The sequence below is a fragment of the Cydia pomonella genome, chromosome 19, assembly GCF_033807575.1.
Source record: "Cydia pomonella isolate Wapato2018A chromosome 19, ilCydPomo1, whole genome shotgun sequence".
In the NCBI taxonomy this organism is placed as follows: Eukaryota; Metazoa; Arthropoda; class Insecta; order Lepidoptera; family Tortricidae; genus Cydia; species Cydia pomonella.
The window spans coordinates 17,540,267-17,561,070 of NC_084721.1; the positions used below are offsets into that span (position 1 = coordinate 17,540,267).

The window sequence follows — 20,804 nt, forward strand, 5'->3', positions numbered from 1 at the left end:
TGATATTTCGTAGGTACATAAGTTCCGAAAAACTCATTGGCACGAGCCGGGGTTTGAACCCGCGACCTCCGGATTGCAAGTCGCACGCTCTTACGCGCTAGCCCACCAGCGTACTCGATACTCGGGTACAGGTAATCCAACAACGATATATATTATATAAGATACATATACACTGAAAACATCCATGACTCAGGAACAAATATCTGTGCTCATCACACAAATAAATGCCCTTACCGGGATGCGAATCCAGGACCATTGGCTTCAAAGGCCTGCCTATGTTTGATGTAGTAACCCTTTACTACCTACTAGGCCAGACAGATCGTCGTAATAATTCGTCGTATTATTATTTATTATTTAAGTAGGCTGTTTTTTCTGTTCCGCGCCCATTGTGGTTCGGACTTTGTCAGGCGGCGTGCGGTGAATGTACAATTTCTACCGTTGTCAAGCAGTTGAAATATTCAGTCCGAGCTTTGTTAAAACGCGATGGTTATTCTGTCTTTGATGCTTCATAAATACCAATTGATCAATATCAACGATTGATATATTGCTCAACGAGGGGGGGTGGGGTTAGGGTCGGCAACGCGCATGTAACTCCTCTGGAGTTGCAGGTGTACATAGGCTACGGAGACTGCTTACCATCAGGCAGGCCGTATGCTTGTTTGCCACCGACGTAGTATAAAAAAAAAAAAAAATATCTTAAGTGCAAGCTATTGAACATTTGATATAACGTCAAACTTTGAGATTTTTGCAGTGAAAACTTATTTAGTGGCTCTGTGAACTTTTTGTGATGGGGAAAAAATGTTAAACTCGCGTCAGGGGTCACGTGATTGTCATATTGAAAATTCGTAAGACGGACACGTGACATCATGGTGACATCATTTGTACATATACATTGTATTCTGTTCGTAAGTTATGACATGTTTTATGTATAGTTGCTATCTACAATTTATACGAATTATTAACTGTAAGGCGATGATGACGAGAAATAGTAATGAAAAAGTATGTATGTATGTATGTATTGTACTAGCTGTTGTCCACGACTTCGTCCGCGTGGATTTATTTCCTTAACAACACTTTCTACCCCTTTTCAACCTTATAAAGGGCAGAATTTTTAAAAACACAATATATTTTTCGTACTTTATAATATTTTTTGTTCCTACTAATTTCAAGTCCGTACCTAAATTGTTCCCTTTTCTAACTTTCACCCCCTTTTAAAACCTATTAGGGGATGAATTTTCAAAAACGAAGAAATTACTTTTCTCGTATTTTATGAAAATGTTTTAATACGAAGTTTCAAGTTCCTAACTTAATCCTCATATAAACTTTCATCCCCTTTTTGACCCCCTTAGGGGATGAATTTCCAAAAACGCAGAAATAATTAGTATTTGAATATACCTTTTCACAAGTTCCTAACTTAAAATAAAACTTTGATCATATCATAAATGCTCTTAAGATCAATATACTAAACATACAGAAAACAGCAGCCAAATAACACTAGACCCTACTCATAGTGTTGTCTTCCTGCCGGTGAGTAAGGTTGCCAGAGCTCATCGAGGGGGGGTGGGTTTAGGGTCGGCAACGCGCATGTAACTCCTCTGGAGTTGCAGGCGTACATAGGCTACGGAGACTGCTTACCATCAGGCGGGCCGTATGCTTGTTTGCCACCGACGTAGTATAAAAAAAATACTAATAATGCTCTTGTTTCAGATCCACCTGTGGCTCAGATATCATTGTTGGAGCCGAGAGAAGCTCGTCTTCTGCGTGAGGACGAGAATGCTGAGTTGCTGTGTTCTGCTGACGCTTCACCAGCTCCAGACAACTTCACCTTCTATAAAGAGGTATGATATAAACCTGGTGAAGACGAAAGGGGTTTTTTTATACTACGTCGGTGGCAAAACAGCATATGGCCCGCCTGTTGGTAAGCAGTCTCCGTAGCCTATGTACGCCTGCAACTCCAGAGGAGTTACATGCGCGTTGCCGACCCTAATACTAAGCACACTCGCTGAGCTCTGGCAACCTTACTCACCGGCAGGAATACAACACTATGAGTAGAGTCTAGTGTTATTTGGCTGCGGTTTTTTGTAAGGTGGAGGTACTTCCCCAGTTGGGCTCTGCTCTAGATCTGGAAAGACATCCGCTGTGATATATAGATGACATACACAATGCCCATACCTCTCTTTTGGACGTAGTTTAAGGACGCACCCGGGTCCGAGGGGGTATTTGAATCTTTTATCGTAATAAATATGTCATGCCTATAAACCATCAACCATCAATCATGATTGAAACCATCGCGAACGTGGACTTTTGGCAGAAGGGTGTGGTATTTCGTCGAATCCTACACCAAATCATGCATTCCCAAATAACAAAAATAATTCATTTTAGCCCTATGGACGTCCATGCATGTTGTCAAACACTGCTGACTGTATGTTGGTACTTATTATTTTTATTTATGTATTTTATATTATTTTGTATTTTTAATTGTATTGTTAGTTTAATACATACGTTAATAATTAGTTTTTAAAATTTATTAACAAAATTGTATGGGCACTGAAAAATTTTTTTATTATTATTATAAATAAATAAATATTATAGGACATTACACAAATTGACTAAGTCCCACGGTAAGCTCAATAAGGCTTGTATTGCGGGTACTTAGACAACGATATATATAATACATATATACATATTTATAAATACTTAAATACTATATGTTTGTACTTATTTTTTTATTTATGTATTTTATATTATTTTGTATTTTTAATTGTATTGTTAGTTTAATACATACGTTAATAATTAGTTTTTAAATTTATTAATAAAATTGTATGGGCACTGAAAAAAATGTTTTATTATTATTATAAATAAATAAATATTATAGGACATTACACAAATTGACTAAGTCCCACGGTAAGCTCAATAAGGCTTGTGTTGAGGGTACTTAGACAACGATATATATAATATTTATAAATACTTAAATAGATAGAAAACACCCATGAGTCAGGAACAAAATATCAATGCTCATCACACGAATAAATGCCCTTACCAGTATATGAACCCGGGACCATCAGCTTCGTAGGCAGGGTCACTACCCACTAGGCCAAACCGTCGTCCTTAAGATTTATTTTTATTTTTATGCGAAATATTTAAGATTCGTGGCAACGCTGCAAGTGTGATGGGGATATTTGGACCAGACACGCGGCATGGCGCAGAACGGTTTCAGATTCGTCTTATTTTCCTTATTTTGATTAGGTGTGTTATTAGAAAAAATGTTTTGATACTGGAGGCTTTGGTCACGTTTTCTTTCATATATGACTTCTATTTCAGTTTATAATTTATTTTATTATTATTCTATCAAAGAAAACCCAATAAAGAAGCTGCTATCTCTATTCTAATAAAAGTTGAAAGCGAAGGAATCCTAACAAACTTTTCATAAATTTGATTTTATTTGAAGTAAATTGGATAAATACAATCTAAATTAACTTAGAACTTTCTCACTTTTTACCAAAACAAGAAACATTATTGCGAAGTTTACAAGTTTTACAAAGCAAACTTTCTAAACTTAATTACGATTTGGATTGAGATAAGTTAAAAAATCCAGTTTAATGAATACTTAAAATAAATCCGGTACCTTTCCCCGGTTTGACGGGTGCAATCTAATTTTGACGTTTAAAAATTGCGAGGACAAGTAAAGCTTACTATAAGTCGATGTCAATAAATATGTTAAAATAGGTAGTATATTTAAACAATCCTCATCTGCCTGCGCCATTTATCAACATCTGTCACTCCTGGTCGGCACTCCTTGTCCGTTTTCTCCATTCTGCGGTGGCAGCATGGTCCCATTTTATCACTTGTCACTAACTATGCCCATCACTTTCACGCTTATATACTTGTTAGAACGTGACAGGCATGGTGACAAATGATAAAGAGCCGACCATATTAGCCCTACTGTAGGGCTAAGATGGTCGGCTCTTTATCATTTGTCACCATGCCTGTCACTTTCTAACAATGTAAGCGTGAAAGTGATGGGCATAGTGACAAGAGATAAAAATGGAACCATGATACCGCCGCTGGTTCCATTATATTTAAATTATATGTCGATAATTTAGTTATTTTATAATTCAAAGTGGGACTGGGATATGTCTGCCGGATGAATGATATAGCTCCCGCTTATAAAAAAAACTAAACAGAGCAAAAACAAGTTTTGTACAAAAAAATTATCATAAATATAAATAAATAAATATTATAGGACATTACTACACCAATTAACTAAGTCTCACGGTAAGTTTAATAAGGCTTGTGTTGAGGGTACTTAGACAACGATATATATAATATATAAATATTTATAAATACTTAAATACATAGAAAACACCCATGACTCAGGAACAAATATTCATGCTCATCACACGAATAAATGCCCTTACCAGGATTTGAACCCGGGACCATCAGCTTTGTAGGCAGGGTCACTACCCACGTGGCCAAACCGGTCGTCAATTATCGCTGTATTTTTTTAATACGTTATCTGAAGCTACATAAACTAATTACAGGCATAGATATAACGTATCCCATTGTAAGTATAAAGTTTCAGAGCAATCTAGCAAGTCGTTTTAAGATGAGAGCGTAACTACATTTGTATGGAGAACCGAGCTTGCTGCGGACTCTTAAATCATTAAGTAAAACCGTAATAGTACATTACGATACAAGTGCGAAAAATAGGAAATTCGAAAGGAGTGGCGATAAATTAAAACACGACCGAAGGGAGTGTTTTAAATCGACACAAGTTGCGAATGACCGTTTCGCACATGTATCGTACAACGTTTTACAGTACATATGGCCCTTTAAATGTTCGACACAGTAACGTAATATGCTAATTTTCGCACTAGTGCGGTAAAGTAGCACCATGTGTACTGTAAATAATATTAAAATTGACTAAAAAATATTTTTGAATTTTTTATTCAAATCAAACTGCCTAAGAACCTTCACAAACGTTTGAAAAGTAATTACATTAAATATTTAAATCGCGAAACGGTCCAGTAAATTCATAGGAAAGTAATAAATTAGGACTTCATGCTCTTTATGACTTCAGCTCTCAGCAAATGCTTGTAGAGATGGAAAATTTTATCGAATAATACTAGTGCTGACAAGCCTCGGAATCGCTTTTGGTTTCGTTAAAAATGATCTTTACTGGTTTGACAAAAAAAAATACCTAACCTGCTCACCAGTATTCGCGAGAATACCGAACCTGTTCATATAATTACCGAACATGCTCACGGGATTTCGCGAGAATACCGAATCATCAAACCATCTAATTACCGAACCTGCTCACCGAACTTCACGGTTGAGAAGTGCGATCTGTGAGTGAGTGCGAGGAGAACAGCCGGAGATAAGAAAGCATTTTTAAACAATAAAAATAAAATATTTTGGTACAATCTTGTCATTATTCATCGGCCAGTCATGTATTTATCATGCAACTCAGGTTAAATAAATTGTGCTTGATGCCATCGGCAAAAAAAAAAAAACAAGTTACACGACACCAGATTGAAATTCGCACGGTTTTACGTAGGCTGACAACCGGGTTAGGGTTCCGTACCCAAAGGGTAAAACGGGACCCTATTACTAAGACTCTGTTGTCCGTCCGTCTGTCCGCCTGTCACCAGGCTGTATGTCATGAACCGTGATAGCTAGACAGTTGAAATTTTCCCAGATGATGTATTTCTGTTGTTGTTATAACAATAAAATACTAAAAAAGTACGAATCCCTCGGTGGGCGAGTCCGACTCGCACTTGTCCGGTTTTTTACTGATATGTATTTGTATGTATGTATGTATATACTTTATTGTACATAGAAATAAAAACACGAAAAACACAGTTACAGAGTAAATTAAATACAACAAAAGCGATACCTTGATATGAACATCAGAATTCGAAAATTAAAAACGCTCTTGAATTTTCTCTTCACTCATTTAAGCTTTCATGGTATTGACACATTATTAATAAAATAATAAAACTGAACTTAATCGCTTATAATTAAGTTTTACAATTTATCTCCGACGTTTCGAGGACGGAGTTCTCCCTGATTTCGCGAAAGAAATTTACGTCGTTTGCGTATCGGGTCTTCTGCGTACCCTGGTACGCCCTGTAGGGCTAAGATGGTCGGCTCTTTATCATTTGTCACCATGCCTGTCACGTTCTAACAAGTATGTAAGCGCGAAAGTGACGGGCATAGTGAAAAGTGATAAAAATGGAACCATGCTGCCACTGCTGGTGCAGTTTTATTCGTGAAGTGCCTGTACTTCACGAATGAAAGTATGGTAATCTGCGTATCAGGTAATTTGCGTATCTGGCAGTATGCGTCGAATCCGTCCCTGGTGACCACCAAGTGACCTTTCGTGACCACGAATAAGAGTCTCCGAAATCACAGCCAGGGACAACGCCGTTAAGGGGTCCACTGATTAACAGTCCGCCGGACAATATCGGCCAATCAGTCGTTCGGAACTGTCAACTTTTTGTTCTAACTGTCAGCCCGATACCGTCCGGCGGACTATTAATCACCCCCTTTAATAATTTTCTCTTATCGCATTTTCCCATCCTTATTCCCAGACATAATAGAATATTTGCAATAACATTATGACAGTTTAGCGTTTTCGTATTCCTTTGAACGAAACTTTCCACTCACAGTGCATTTTGTACGTATAATGTATGTATGAATACGAATGCAAGTTTAGTTTTGCATTGTAGGTACATATTGTTGAGTTAGAAATAGGGGCTTTGTATGCTTATAGATTTTATCAAAAAGGTTGTTGAATTTTATTGAACTTCGTATAGAATTCTATATTTATTTTAATGTTATGTAGGTGAAAGCTGGAAAATATGTCTATTTAGATGGCATTTTAATTATAAATGAAAAATCCTTCAAACCTTCTATAAAATATCGTACTCCTCTCTTTAAGGTCGGCAACGCAATTACAACCCCTCTGGTGTTGCGGGTGTCCATGGGCGAAGGTAATCGCTTACCATCAGGCGATTGATCTGCTTTTTTGGCTCCTCTATTATGACATGTTCTCTAACGAATAGTAACAAACTAACACCGGACCTTGTCTTAATTAACTTAATCAAAAAAAAAAAAAAACAAAAAATCAAATCAAAATTAAAATCAAATTAAAATTTTATGTCGCCTAATTTTCCTTAATTATGGTCACGGGGTTACAATACGCGTGGCAAGAAATTGTACATTAATAATACTTAATTTCTTTGAAAATTATCGGTTGGTTTTATAAATTTGTCTTTAACGTCATCAGGCCACGTGGTCCCATAAGGTGACTATACATATTGACAAAAAAGCAAATTAATGAAATGAAACAGGTACCTTTTCTCAATCCAGGTAAAATTATTGAGTCCGTTCCCAGAAGTAAATAATACTGGGGCCTAATTTCTAGCTTTGATATGTCGGTCAAAACTGTAGTCCAATTTTATTAATATTTATTAATTGACCGGGCATACGCGAAGCGCGAGTGAAGCATTTATATTTTACTTTCCCAGAAGTAAATAATACTGGGGCCAAATTTCTAGCTTTGATATGTCGGTCAAAACTGTAGTCCAATTTTATTAATATTTATTCATTGACCGAGTTATGTTAAGAAGTTTTTTTTGATTTGCTTGGGGAAAGTGGGGTAATACCGGGACCTTGACTTAAAAGTTAAATAAAAACCATAGTTTTATTAAAATCTATGAACTTTACTAGTCCCTGTTTATTTCACTTAACCGAATCAATTATTTATTACCACAACTTTAAAATTAATTTGTAAATTATCCGCAACGCAGGCTTCGTCAGGTGGCCACAGATGCAAATCAGTAACATGCTTCGTCTCAAACAAACCCATGATGGTATCCACAACAGGCTTCGTCATTTTTGAACAATATTTTAAGCTATATAAAATAACTATCACGAATCGTACCTGGCTCAAAATAAATGTCCCCGTCACACTGGCAGGATTACCACGCTGAATAGCCAATGAGATCTGTTGGACCAGGTACAATCCGGACCGAGGTTCGCACCCCCTCTCCCTCAGCCGCCGACCCAAATCCTTTCACTTACAACATATTTATTGAGTGAGATCACTATTTTCATTTTCACAGGTCAAAAAAACAACCATCTTTTAGTTTGTACGGTTTAATCCCATGTCTTGTCCGGGGTAGACCAAATCCTGTACTCGATTTTCTCCCTTAGTAACATTAGCAAAGGAACTCGCCAAATTCCTTAGGATCCCAACCAGTACAGCCTTTATGGGCTCTTATTTTATGGCTCCTCTTCACGACGGCCCAGCGCTGGCCCAGCGAGATGGCCATGCGATGGTTGAAACGCCACTACACCATGGCGACATTCAGTTGCGATCTATTCGTTGTCCAAGATGGACGTGGAAGCATTAGCCGCTGCAGCAATTTATTTATACCTTTTCTTAATCTGCACAATAATAAAGTAATTAAAAAGAAATGACGTAGAAGATTATGGTGGATGTTATCTATCCATCGCAATAAATAAATAAATAAACTATTATAGGACAGTATTACACAAATTGACTAAGTTCCGTGGTCCCACGGAAAGCTCAATAAGGCTTGTGTTGTGGGTACTTAGACGATATACATATTAAGTATATACATATGTATAAATACTTAAATACATAGAAGACATCCATGACTCCAGAACGAATATCCATGCTCATCACACGAATAAATGCACTTACCAGGATTTGAACCCGGGACCATCGGCTTAATAGGCAGGGTCACTACCCACTAGGCCAGACAGGTTGTCAACTAAGTCAATTTAAATTTGTGCAATAAACTCTTCAAAGCTTTAAAACCCTAATAAAAATCATTACTTGTCTCCTCCTTAATGTGCCGCTGTGTAGGTATATATTGTGCATATATATAATTTATGTATGTACATATATTTAGATATGTAAGTATCTAATATTTATTTATTTTATTATTGGTATATTTATTTATTTAAATTGTAAATGTACTGTATATACAGTTGTCTACGTAATGTATAAGTAATTTTCCTAATCCTCTAATTAATTCGGGCACTATTTGTTATAAAAACTTTTTTTTTAAATAACTTGCTACTTTATTTCTATAGTTTTGGTCTTTATGTTTGGGGTTCATTGTTACGCTTTCTCCCCGATATAACTCTAAAAACTTTATTCTTTCGTGATGCGGCCACATACTCGTCATTTTTAATCAAAATAATACACAGCACGAACGTCCACGTGTGAGATGGGCCACGTGTAAATGCGTACAGCCATCGCTGGCCCACTACCTTTGATGTGCGGACGAAAAACCGACACCGCAGCCAGCCCATCGCCATCCCGCCGCGCCATAAGCCATCCGATACCACTACTCTCTCTACACGCTGGCCCAGCTTAGTGGGCCACTATGATGGTCCATCGTGTAGAGGAGCCATTACACTGGAGACATTGTACCCAAGCATGGTTTTTCCATGTTTTGTACCAAAAAGATAATGGTACAAAACCGGGACTATCCGGTTTTATCCCGTCCGGTTTTAACCCGAACGTAGCTACTAGAAACAAAAAAAACAGCTCTCCCAAAAACATGATGCAACAACAATCCAAGACATGTTTGTTGATCCTTAATACACACATAATTCCATAAAAATTACAAATTGTACCTACCTCAACGTATGACAGATTGTTATGGTGACGAATTCCATGGAATTATTACATCAGGCCCGCTAAAAACGCTATTCTTATTTAATTTCTATACGCCGGCACGCACGTCATTCAGCTGTTGTTGACAAACTAACCAAGATAGTTGACAGGAGTGACCAAAGCGTCCGTCAATCTAAAAACTATTTAAGTAGCCATATTGCTGTGTCCTGGTTTTACCCGTGTCTCGGTTTTGGACTAATCTTCCCTACTTATGTTTGGGTAAAATCGTGCAAGCTAAATTAGACCCCCTTCCCATTATTCGATTGAGCGGAAACTTCTCATATACGTACCTATATATGTTGGGTGACAATGAAACATTATGATACTATCGAGTTGATATAATGATGGGCACAGGAGGTGGCCTTAGGGACTCTGCGAACAAAAAACAACATAACCGAATTGGATGTGTTCATTGTCACGATGATTTTCATTGTCTTGTTGAAAGAAAAGTACGGTTCACGATAACAGTTGTATAAAAATGAAAATTTTGACAAAAAATATATTTCATTATTGGATTGCAACCCTAAATAAAACTTAGGCCCTCAGCACACGGAGCGTGAGCGGAAGCGTATCGCAAAAACATTACGAGTACGAGACACGTAGAGTTCCGGGCACCAAACGTCGCGTAAGCGTCGCGTACAAGCGTGATCGGTTTATAAGTGAAATCTCATCATCATATTAGTTGAAATCATGTAGTCTCTGGCGTCAGATGTCTTCGGCGGATGTATCTACGATCTTACTTTCTTAACAAATAAAGATTTTTTTAAAGTTTGATTATGTCAGAAGTTTTGTTTTTGAAGTGAAAACTTCTTTAGCGACGCTGTGCACTTTTGTGATGGGGGAAAATGTTAAACTCGCGACACGTGACCGACAGATTCGTCAGATTCAAAATTCGTAAAACGAACACGTGACCTGATCGAAAAACTGTTACAATGTCATTGAAGCCAGTAGACCGCCGGCGCGGCGTAGGAGAGGAAGTATCTCACTTTCTTTCTACCGCGCGGCGAAAATGTACACATAAATGATAGTACTTTTATACTGATAATTAAAGCAATTCATGCAATATTACTCCCTAACCATTCCAAAATATCAAAAATGCACAACGTTAATATTCAAGTTTTCACTTACACAGTACTCCCGGTGTGCAACCCGTTGTTTTTTTACGCGTGTATTACGATAAGCCTGTCGTAATGATGACAGGATTCTCATACGTTACGCTACGACGACGCTTCGTGTGCGGACTTGTTTGAAGTTGTACGTGCTCGTAGTTCTCTTAGTGCTCTCGTTCTACGCGCGTATTACGATACGCTTACGCGTCTCTTACGCTGACTCGCCGTGTGCTGAGAGCCTAAAACGCCATAATTAAAGCAACACCCTCAACGGTTATAAAAACTAATAGTTTCGCGCGACTCACAATTTTCTACCAAATTGAATTCTTGAAGTATTAATTATAAACTCATTACGTACTTGGTCACGCGATGTGGGATTTAAGAAATGAACGATTCAACTCGAAAGAGACTTAAGTGTGTATTTTTTCCTATATAGTTGTGATGTTTTTACTAATTTTGATATTTTAGGCACGTGTTAGTGCTAAGTTTCTATTTGCGTGAATGTTGGAGCGATTAAAGTCTTATGAAGTGAGGGTTTTTATAAGATAATTAGGAGTGTTCGTAATTAACATACCTACCTGTAATAGCACTTTTATTTATTTATTTTAACTTTATTGCACAAAATATATACAACAATGAACAAAGGGTGGACTTAATGCCAAATGGCATACTCTACCAGTCAACCATAGGGCAAACAGAGATACCTAGAATTGGTGCAGGGAAAAAAATATATTGAATGAATAAAAAAAAAGGAAACCATACTTATAAAGTACATAAATAAATAATAACAATATATATACTACCACATATTTATAGAATACATACTTAAATTATAATAATGATGAATATTATTCGAGCTTTTATTGTAGCACTTTTGTGTCTGGCGTCGTCCTAATACAACGCGACTACGCGATTATCGCAAATTCGCGCGAATTTTACTCGCGCGAACGCGCGATGAAACATATTGAACTCGAATAGGTGTTCTAATTGGTCGCGCGATTGTCAATTAGGACATCTATTCGAGTCAGAAATGTTTGACTACGCGATTATCGCAAGTTCGCGCGAATTTTACTCGCGCGAACTTGCGATAATCGCGAATCGCGTAGTATCTACACTTATGAAGCGTTATTTGATCCGCTACTTTTGATGCTGACTGTACCTAGTCTGTATTTTACTTAAGCAAGTCACGATTTAAATAACGAAAGGTTAGAAGATTGTTTATATTTAATTTCTCGCTTCGTTCCTTATATTTACTTTTCATTACTTAAAGTAAAATATAGGTATGTTTTAAAGGAGCTTTAAGATATAAAAGCCCCAAAAATATTTCTAAGGTACCTAGACGTTTTATTTAGTAGTAAGTAAATCAAAGGAATATACAGGATGTGTATTTAGTCACCAGAAATGATTTACGGGGTGAATATATAGGTATATACTGGGCAACTTTTACTATGGGACCAACCCTGAAATTTCGAAAAAAATTGGCTGTTTAGTGCATTTTGGTTGTCTGGCTATGACACTTTCTATGGGAGGGTAAAAAAAAATCTCGATTTCGGGGTTGTTCAGTATGACCTATATATTCAGCCCGTAAATTATTGCAGGTGACTAAATAAACATCCTGTATTTCGGTAATAAGGCCGACATTTTATTTAAACAAGTAAAAACTAGTGTTGGTAACTAGAGTCTTTTGAGTCTAAATTGAAGAACGCCAACGTCTGTCTGTGGCATCGTAGCTCTCAAACGGATGGACCGATTCCGATGCGGGTTTTTACGTGAAAGTGAGTTATCTTGCGGTGGTTCTTAGGTGATTGACGACCGGTTTGGCCTAGTGGGTAGTGACTCTGCCTACGAAGCTGATGGTCCCAGGTTCAAATCCTGGTAAGGGCATGTATTTGTGTGATGAGCATGTATATTTGTTCCTGAGTCATGGGTGTTTTCTATGTATTTAAGTATTTATAAATATTTATATATTATATATATCGTTGTCTAAGTACCCTCAACACAAGCCTTATTGAGCTTACTGTGGGACTTAGTCAGTTTGTGTAATAATGTCCTATAATATTTATTTATTTATTTAGCTATGATTGATAAAACACCATCCGGCAGTTTAAACAGTATCAGCTCTTTTCCAAAATGATGTGAGGCATTTTTGGCATAATTGCGTATGAGTTATTTTTGTTATTATATGAAGTATCTGCTACGTAAAATGTATGTTGATATTTGGAATGCAAACACATTTTTTCAATGAAAGCGAGAGGTATAGTTTTGGATTTCTATCTGTTACAGGATCACATAATCCGCGATGATCCTATCGGCGGGATAGCAGTAGAAGGCAATAAGCTGATCCTCCGAGGCCTAAGGAGGCATCACTCTGCTCGCTATCGGTGTCGGGCGAGAAACTCGGAGGGCAGCGCTCTGAGTGAGCCGCTGACGCTGAATGTTCTGTGTAAGTTCTACGTATGTAATAATTTTTCATTAAATACCAATACAAGTGGAAGGCAACAAGCTGATCCTCAGAGGTCTGAGGAGGCATCACTCTGTACGCTATCGGAGTAGGGCGAGAAACTCGGAGGGCAGCGCTTTGAGTGAGCCGCTGACGCTGAATGTTCTATGTAAATTCTACGCATGTAATAATTTTTTATTAAATACCAATAGAAGTGGAAGGCAACAAACTGATTTTCCGAGGTTTGAGGATACTCTATGCTCGCTATCGATATAAAGCGAGAAACTACGAGAATAGTGCGTTGAGTAATTTCTTATTTCTTCATTAAAAATCACGACACCACCTTACCTTACAGCCAGGCCAGAATGCTCAGCCGGCAGTGTGGTGCAGCAGCTAGCTGGAGCCCCAGGAGGTGAAGTCAGGGCTCGGTGCTCGGTCACAGCGCCGTCCATACACGACGCCGGGCCACTGAGGTTCTACTGGACCTTTAATGGAACTAAGGATGTTTTACCAGTAAGTGTACTGCCCAGGAATCGGAAGAAAGTTTTTTCTAGTCTAGATCATGAAGGTCGCCAAGCTAAAGTGGGATTAGGCAGGGCACGTTTGTAGAATCCACTCGGGACGCTGGGCCAAACTAGTCACAAAATGGATCATACAAGATAGAATCTCGGAACAGAGGAAGGCCGAAACAGAGATGGCGGGACGCCCTTGATACATTTTGTAAATAGCGGTGGGAGTGCATGTGCATTGGATTGGACCAAATAGCGGGAATGAGGGGAAGCCTTTGCCCAGCAGTAGGGTCACTCTTATAGACTAATAAAAAAAGGAGCTGTTGTAAATCTCCTCATGAAAACTAGACTACTTTTTAAGTTTGAATGCCAAAAAAATATAGATCAACCGGAGGTAAAGAGAGTTATGTCCGAGTCAATTTCAACTGTCTTTATCCATTTTCTCCTAATTCAGAGAAAGAGCAATATTTTTAAAAACCAAAGGTAAATCGCTAATTACCTTAAGTATATCCAGGCCAGTAGATGAAATTACCAATGTTCTTTTTGCTATAATATTTTAATCTCTTTTTGGATGTCTTTTTACAAGAAGCGAATTGTACATTTTGCAGTAAAAGAGCCGACGAATTCTAACTCTTAACACATATTTAATTCCGTTACCAGATACCACCATCAAACGTGACAGTCATGGGTGCCAGCAGCACCGTGGTCCACGGTCTACCGGCAGACACCGGTGATGACCTCGGCTGGTTGGCCTGCTGGGCCAGCAATGACGTAGGGAATCAGCGGGAGCCGTGTTTATTCAGGATAATGCCTGCTGGTATAGTCTTTAGTTCTTAAACTGAGCTTGTGCGAAGAATCTTCTTATTCCTTCTTATTATAATAGTGTGTTTAGTGCCACAAACGGGAGGAACTTAAAAATAAGGTTCAGGGTGCTATTTAATGTCTCTCAATTACTTATCTTCTCTATAGCCCTAGTCAGTAGATACATAATGGATTAGGTGCACTAGCCAACTGTAGCATCTACCTGGGAGTGCCACGCACCTTCTGAGTGCGTGTCGCCAACCGCTACATCTGATCGGTCATTATGAATCTACTGGTTAAAGAAATAGATTTGATAATTGAAAAACAATGAACATACTTCCGTCCATTTTTTTATGGCGTTCTTCGGGTTGTCGTTTTAAAACAATAAATATTAATATACATAATAATAGTTATAGATATACGACGAATTTTTATTCAATAACCAACTTGCTGTTCTCTCCAAGTTCTTGCCAAGGTGTTCTCTCTCAGGCACACTGTTATTTCGCTTTTTCATAAAGAGAGATCTGATGTAAGCTATTGCCTTTTCCTTATTGATTGTCATGATTGAGTTAGGACAGCACCGACACCGTTATTGCCAGCGTCAATGTGTACGTAAAAAGGTTGAAGGAAGAAGGCAAGTCCTTCTTATAGGAATAATTATTTGGTCTCACGGCCCATAATCCACAAGATAGCTCCAAAGGCACGCTAGTGAATCTTTCTTTGATACGATTAGGTAATGTAGATTACTTTTAAGTTTTTATTTACATTGTTGCCATTTAATTGACATTATTTCTGATTTTTTTTAGAATACACAATGAGCATTTCTACCTCAGTGTACTCGTAATGTAGGAACTCGACCATTCTCATTAAATTTAGATCGCTGAACAATCCTGAAATTGTTCTTATCACCCTTTCTACTTGGCTACTAGCATGGTTGCTAAAATACCACATATTCTACAGCGCTCCCAGAACCCCCAGTGAACTGCGAACTGGACAACTCCCTCCTCCGTTGCGAGCCCGGCCACGACGGCGGCCTGCCCCAGCGGTTCCTACTCGAGGTCCTCGAGGTACGGCCCTCGGAGCCAATCACCAATGAGATCGCTACGATGAACGATCAGGTGAGCACGTGTGGCGTGCCTGTGAATGTGAATCGTCTGACTTGGGATAATTGAAAATATATGTGTGTGGAAATGATCACGATACATATTCACTTAATGTCGATTGCCTTTTATCATAATTATTAGCTACAGGGTCTTAACTTCCGCCGTTATAAGCCTAAGGCAACCTTGTCTTGAATACAAGTAGCAACAAATTTTGCCTCGTTTCACCAGAGAATTAATGACCATTATTCATAACGCGCTACAACCTTAAATAAATCAGCTAATAATCGTTGATTAATTCTGTGATTTTTACTTATGTCCTCTTCTACCTAGCGATATCAGGGCCTTTGCCAGGGTCCGCTTTCCTGCTTACTTTCCTCCATTTTGCGCGATCCTGGGGGTCCTTTCGTCAGAGCCCGTTTACGCTCATCCGCTTTCACGAAATTGAGCCATCGCTTTTTTGGTCTGCCGTGGGGTCGGGGGACATCAAGGGCTAGGTGAAGGCATATATTTTTACTTGTGTATTTGTAAGAAAGGGACCAAATATAAATTAAGCCCTTGAATGCTGGAACGTAGATCCGCGTACGAGGAAACTGTTATAAAAAAAATCCCGGCGCACGAGAGGTTAACTCATTGAGACTTGTAGCGAGTTTGCTTTGAACTGGATACCTTAAACCCAAATAAAGTGTGTATCCTAAGAAAGACTAGACATGCAAATGACTTTACTGGCGTCTTTAGCAATTTTTTTTTATAATTGAATTCTTGTTAAAAAAAAATTGTGATTTAATTAAAAAATCAATTGAATCTAACTGCTTACACAATGTTATGTCTGTATCACTGCTTTATCACTATTGAGGTGCCTGATATCTTTCGGAGCATGCCAAAGAAATGATTATTATCTTTCTCATAAACAGTTCCACTTCTTTTTTCAAACAATTAAGTAATAGTCAGATTTATGTCCTCTCGTACATCCGGTTTTAATACATCAGCCTTAATGATCTTTTCATCGAACTTCAATGACTCTCCTGTCTTTTGTAGGGAATATCCGGCCGAGGACTCACAGAAGCGGTTTACAGAGCCAGCAACGACGCTCCGCAGTTTGTCCTCGATGCCTTGTCCCCTGGACGCTACACATTCCTGGTCTACTCAGAGACACCAAGGGGACGGTCTCCCAGACCAGCAGCGTTGCACAGCGTTGCAATCAATCCGTCGGATGACTTGGATAGGCCTGGTAAGAAATTTTGAGTTGGAAATTTGAGTAAAATTAAACGATAAAGCTTTGATGTCACGACCAAGAATGAACTTTCCTGATGGCTACCCAGACCCACATGACAGATCATATCATAAACCTAACAGTTAGCAGTACAGGTAGTTGGGTCATGATATGTCTACCGATAATGTCCTTTGGAGTAAAACTAAGGCAAAAATATGCTACTAAGTGAAATAACAAGTCGTACATAAGGATTAGTTCAAGACTGAGAGAACGGGACAATACCTGTTTGCAAAAAATATTTCTTATTGAAAATAACTATCCTGGTAACAGCAGGTATTGCTGTTTTTCTAGGTTCTCTTCAAACTATGACACCGGCACCCCCACCAATGACGGCTGGCGACAACAGCGTCGCTTTACTGGTCGGCGCAGCACTGACTCTGATCTTACTGACCATTCTGACTACTTTGTGCGTTGCGCTCGTTGTCATGTGCAAGAAGAAGACGAGGCCTTCCAGGGATCTTGAGCAGAGGTAATTGTCATCATTAGGTAACGCCCTGAAAGATTCTGAAAAATTATGGCTCGGATGAGCTTAGTTTACCAACTAATGCTGGTAAAACTAAAAGGCACAGCAGGAGTTAGAATGCCTTACGTTTAAATAAGAATGAATATTAAGAATTATAGTTCCCATTCTGGAAATGACTCAAAATGAATAAAACTATTTTACATTTAGCTGATAAAGGTTCAAATTTCTAAGTGGTGTACAAAATTAACATTAGGAGATGAAAGGCTATTACTATATAACTGCTTTATATGATAACAAAATAAACTTTCTGGCAACTAAGGCACTATGGACAGTATGGATATTAGAATATATCATTCAACATTAGAACACACTGTGGCTACGATGTGTTACGCAAACTCAAGGAGTCAGTCCTTCTGAACCGCCAAATCTTAACACTCTTTGGTGGCCAATTTCTAAAATTTATATTTTGTATTTTGATTGTTTGTTGTTTTGTGTATTACCTATGGATATTGTCCGAAATAAATGCTTTTTATTTATTTATTTATTTTTATTTTAAAAGCATGTTGTCCCTTTTCAGTACAATCTTGCGGCGAAGTGTCGGAGTATCAATGTACGGAGGATCCTCAATATCTCCCAGTGTGGTGCCAACCGTCGTTGTGAGAGGGCATCGAGGGTCGCGAGTACTGGCTGCTAGATGGTCAGGTGTTTTGGATGACGCGCCTTTAGCTGTGCTGGCTTTGGATACCAGGGCTCATGGTAAGTAGCAACGAGGAGATTAGCTCTGGAATTGTCTCTGTAAGGAGTGCAGCTGTTGGAAAACCATTCACTAACTAAGGAGCGGGTACTGTAGTCTATAGACGATAGTAACTATACCGAAGTTGTAAGAGGACATCGAGGGTCTCGAGCACTGCTGCTAGATGGTCAGGTGTTTTAGATGAAGCACCTTTAGCTGTGCTGGCATTGGATACCAGGGCTCATGGTAAGTAGCAACGAGTAGATAAGCTGTGAAATTATCTCTATAAGGGGTACAGCTGTTGGAAGACTATTCACTATGAAGGAGCGGTTCCCGTAGCCTATAGATGAGGGTAACGGTACCGACTTTGTTAGAGGACAGCGAGGGTCGCAAGTGCTTGCTATTGGATGGTCAGGCATGCTTGATGATTCGCCATTGGCAGAAGCAGAAGTAGTTTTATTCACCACACCGACTCGGAAAGGGCGACTCTTATTTGAAATCAGTAAAAAATTAATATATTTTATCTTTCAAACTGCAAAGTAAATTCTATGCTATTCAGACGTTTCTTCATGTAAGCTGACAGGATAGAGTTTATAGATAATAATATATGTAATCAAGACTTTTGAATGACAAATATTTAGTACATTTAATTAAATTTGATTAATTTTCTCCGCAATAGTGTGATGAAAATTTTTGTGTTTCTCTCGGCAGCAAAGTTGTCTCAATTGTGAGCCTTAAAACTCTAGCAAGGCTCAATATTGCACTTTAAGTCTCGTCTCATTTATTTAAGTTTTTGAAATTTATTGTGAATATATGCTTTCTTTCAGATGATGTAGACAGTCAAAGTGAGGAGCATCAGGAGACTGAATTCACGAAGAGTATGGACGATATGGAAACTCAAACAGATTCGTAATTAAAAAAAAATCGAAACAAGTGCCTTAAACTGGTTAAAATTGGAACAGCCTTGTAAATAACAGTTACTGGAAAATAATTAAGAACGATAATTAAAAAAAAAGCATTTCAAGGCGAGTAAATTTAATAGTACATTACGATACAAGTGCGAAAAATAGGAAATTCGAAACGAGTGGCGATAAATTAAAACACGACCGAAGGGAGTGTTTTAAATCGACACGAGATGCGAATTACTTATTCGCACGTGTATCGTACAACGTTTTACAGTACATATGGCGCTTTAAATGTTCGACACAGTAACGTAATATGCTAATTTTCCCACTAGTGCTATAAAGTAGCACCATATGTACTGTAAAAGAACATTTTGATACAGGCTTTTATCGCTGACTGTTTCTTATTCTTTCAACAGGCAACTCATCGAGAAAATTCTAATAAACCGATACACAATTAGATGGCGTTGTTTTATAACAGAGTTGCTATGGCATCATGTGTCCATCATCAGAACTCGATGGTACGTGCAGTTGGTATAGGTATGTGAAGTTTAAACTCGATCGAATAATGGAAAGCGGGTCTAAATTAGCTTGCAAGATTTGACCCGAACATACACACAAGTTAAATAAAAGCTTGTGAAAACAAAATGGAAGCTGATAAAGTTGAACTTTCAAGATGTTTCTAAACATCAGGTTAGCAAGTACGACTAAGTGTAAGGCCTGAGTGGACGCTCGAGTTGGGCGTGCAGCGGGGCGGGGCGTGCGGCGTGCATGTTAAACAAATGAAACTCATACTGGTGTCCTGAGTCGACGCTGCTCCAAGCGTATGCCGAGCGGGCAAGTTTGCGGGCAATGCAGCGTCGCGCGGGGCGTCGCGGAAAGTCATGTCAAGCAAACAAATAATTATTGACATATAAAATAAACCAGCATTTTGGCTATTATCTCACACTTTATACAAAAATAGACTGTATAAATAAATGGAAGGTAAATTAACCCTTTACCGCATATGCAACTATATATGGCAGGCATAATATTCAACTCTATTAACAGTTATTAAAGTTCAAATTTAAACAAAATATTTTTTATGACATGCGTTAAAGAGTAAGTATTTATTTTCACTTTTAATCCATTGCATGTTAAGGTTTCGTATAAAGTGGGAAATTCTCCAAACCGTTTTTTTTGCTTCACTACGATCTTGTTTTGTAGAAAAACAACACCATTTGAGCCATAAATGCTCTTCTAAAAAGAAATCAAGAATGTCGTCCGACGTCGATGCCATGGTGAATGCGACCGATTCACACGAGCGGTGAGCGTGCGCTGAGGCCACTCGCTGGACGCTCTATCTCACGCTCGCCCGCCCCGCTGCACGCCCCGCCGAACGCTCCGCTCCGGGCGTCCACTCAGGCCTTACACTTAGTGTGAAAAAAATTAAATCGTCAATGAGTTCAAATTTGAAATCACAAAATGAATGTAAACTTGACGGTAGTGTGAGATATGGTAAATTGCATGGTTCAGTATTATTTTATTAGTGATAAATATTGTAAAGTAGATTGTTTTAGAAACAAGAGATAAATGAGTGAATAGTTGTTCTGTAGGTGTACGTAGCGTAGAATTAGGAATTTTTATCAGACTGTATTTTAGTACTAATGTGTAAATTAGCGGAGGCAGAAAATATCTTCTTATATTTATTTATAAATTGTTTAGAAAAATGCATGTTTTGGATTCGTATTTGGTGCCATAATATAAATAAAATCTT

At 38.3% G+C, this 20,804-nt stretch overlaps 1 protein-coding gene across 4 annotated transcripts in view; it reads left to right on the forward strand.

Annotated features, from left to right (window-relative positions):
- The window catches only part of LOC133528127 (nephrin-like), a 217,789-nt gene extending 197,865 nt beyond the window's left edge, over window positions 1-19,924 (forward strand). For 2 of the 4 annotated variants that reach the window (XM_061865359.1, XM_061865361.1), the window contains 7 exons: window positions 1,708-1,838; window positions 13,111-13,270; window positions 13,623-13,780; window positions 14,437-14,593; window positions 15,538-15,695; window positions 16,716-16,908; window positions 17,242-17,453. In XM_061865359.1, coding sequence (XP_061721343.1) covers window positions 1,708-1,838; window positions 13,111-13,270; window positions 13,623-13,780; window positions 14,437-14,593; window positions 15,538-15,695; window positions 16,716-16,908; window positions 17,242-17,423 — 1,139 coding nt within the window. In that variant the 3' untranslated portion in view covers window positions 17,424-17,453. Of the gene's footprint in view, window positions 1-1,707; window positions 1,839-13,110; window positions 13,271-13,622; window positions 13,781-14,436; window positions 14,594-15,537; window positions 15,696-16,715; window positions 16,909-17,241; window positions 17,456-17,990; window positions 18,170-18,973 lie in introns of those variants that run through there. The other 2 variants (XM_061865362.1, XM_061865360.1) reach the window with 2 other exon arrangements.
- Window positions 19,925-20,804: the final 880 nt, after the last annotated feature.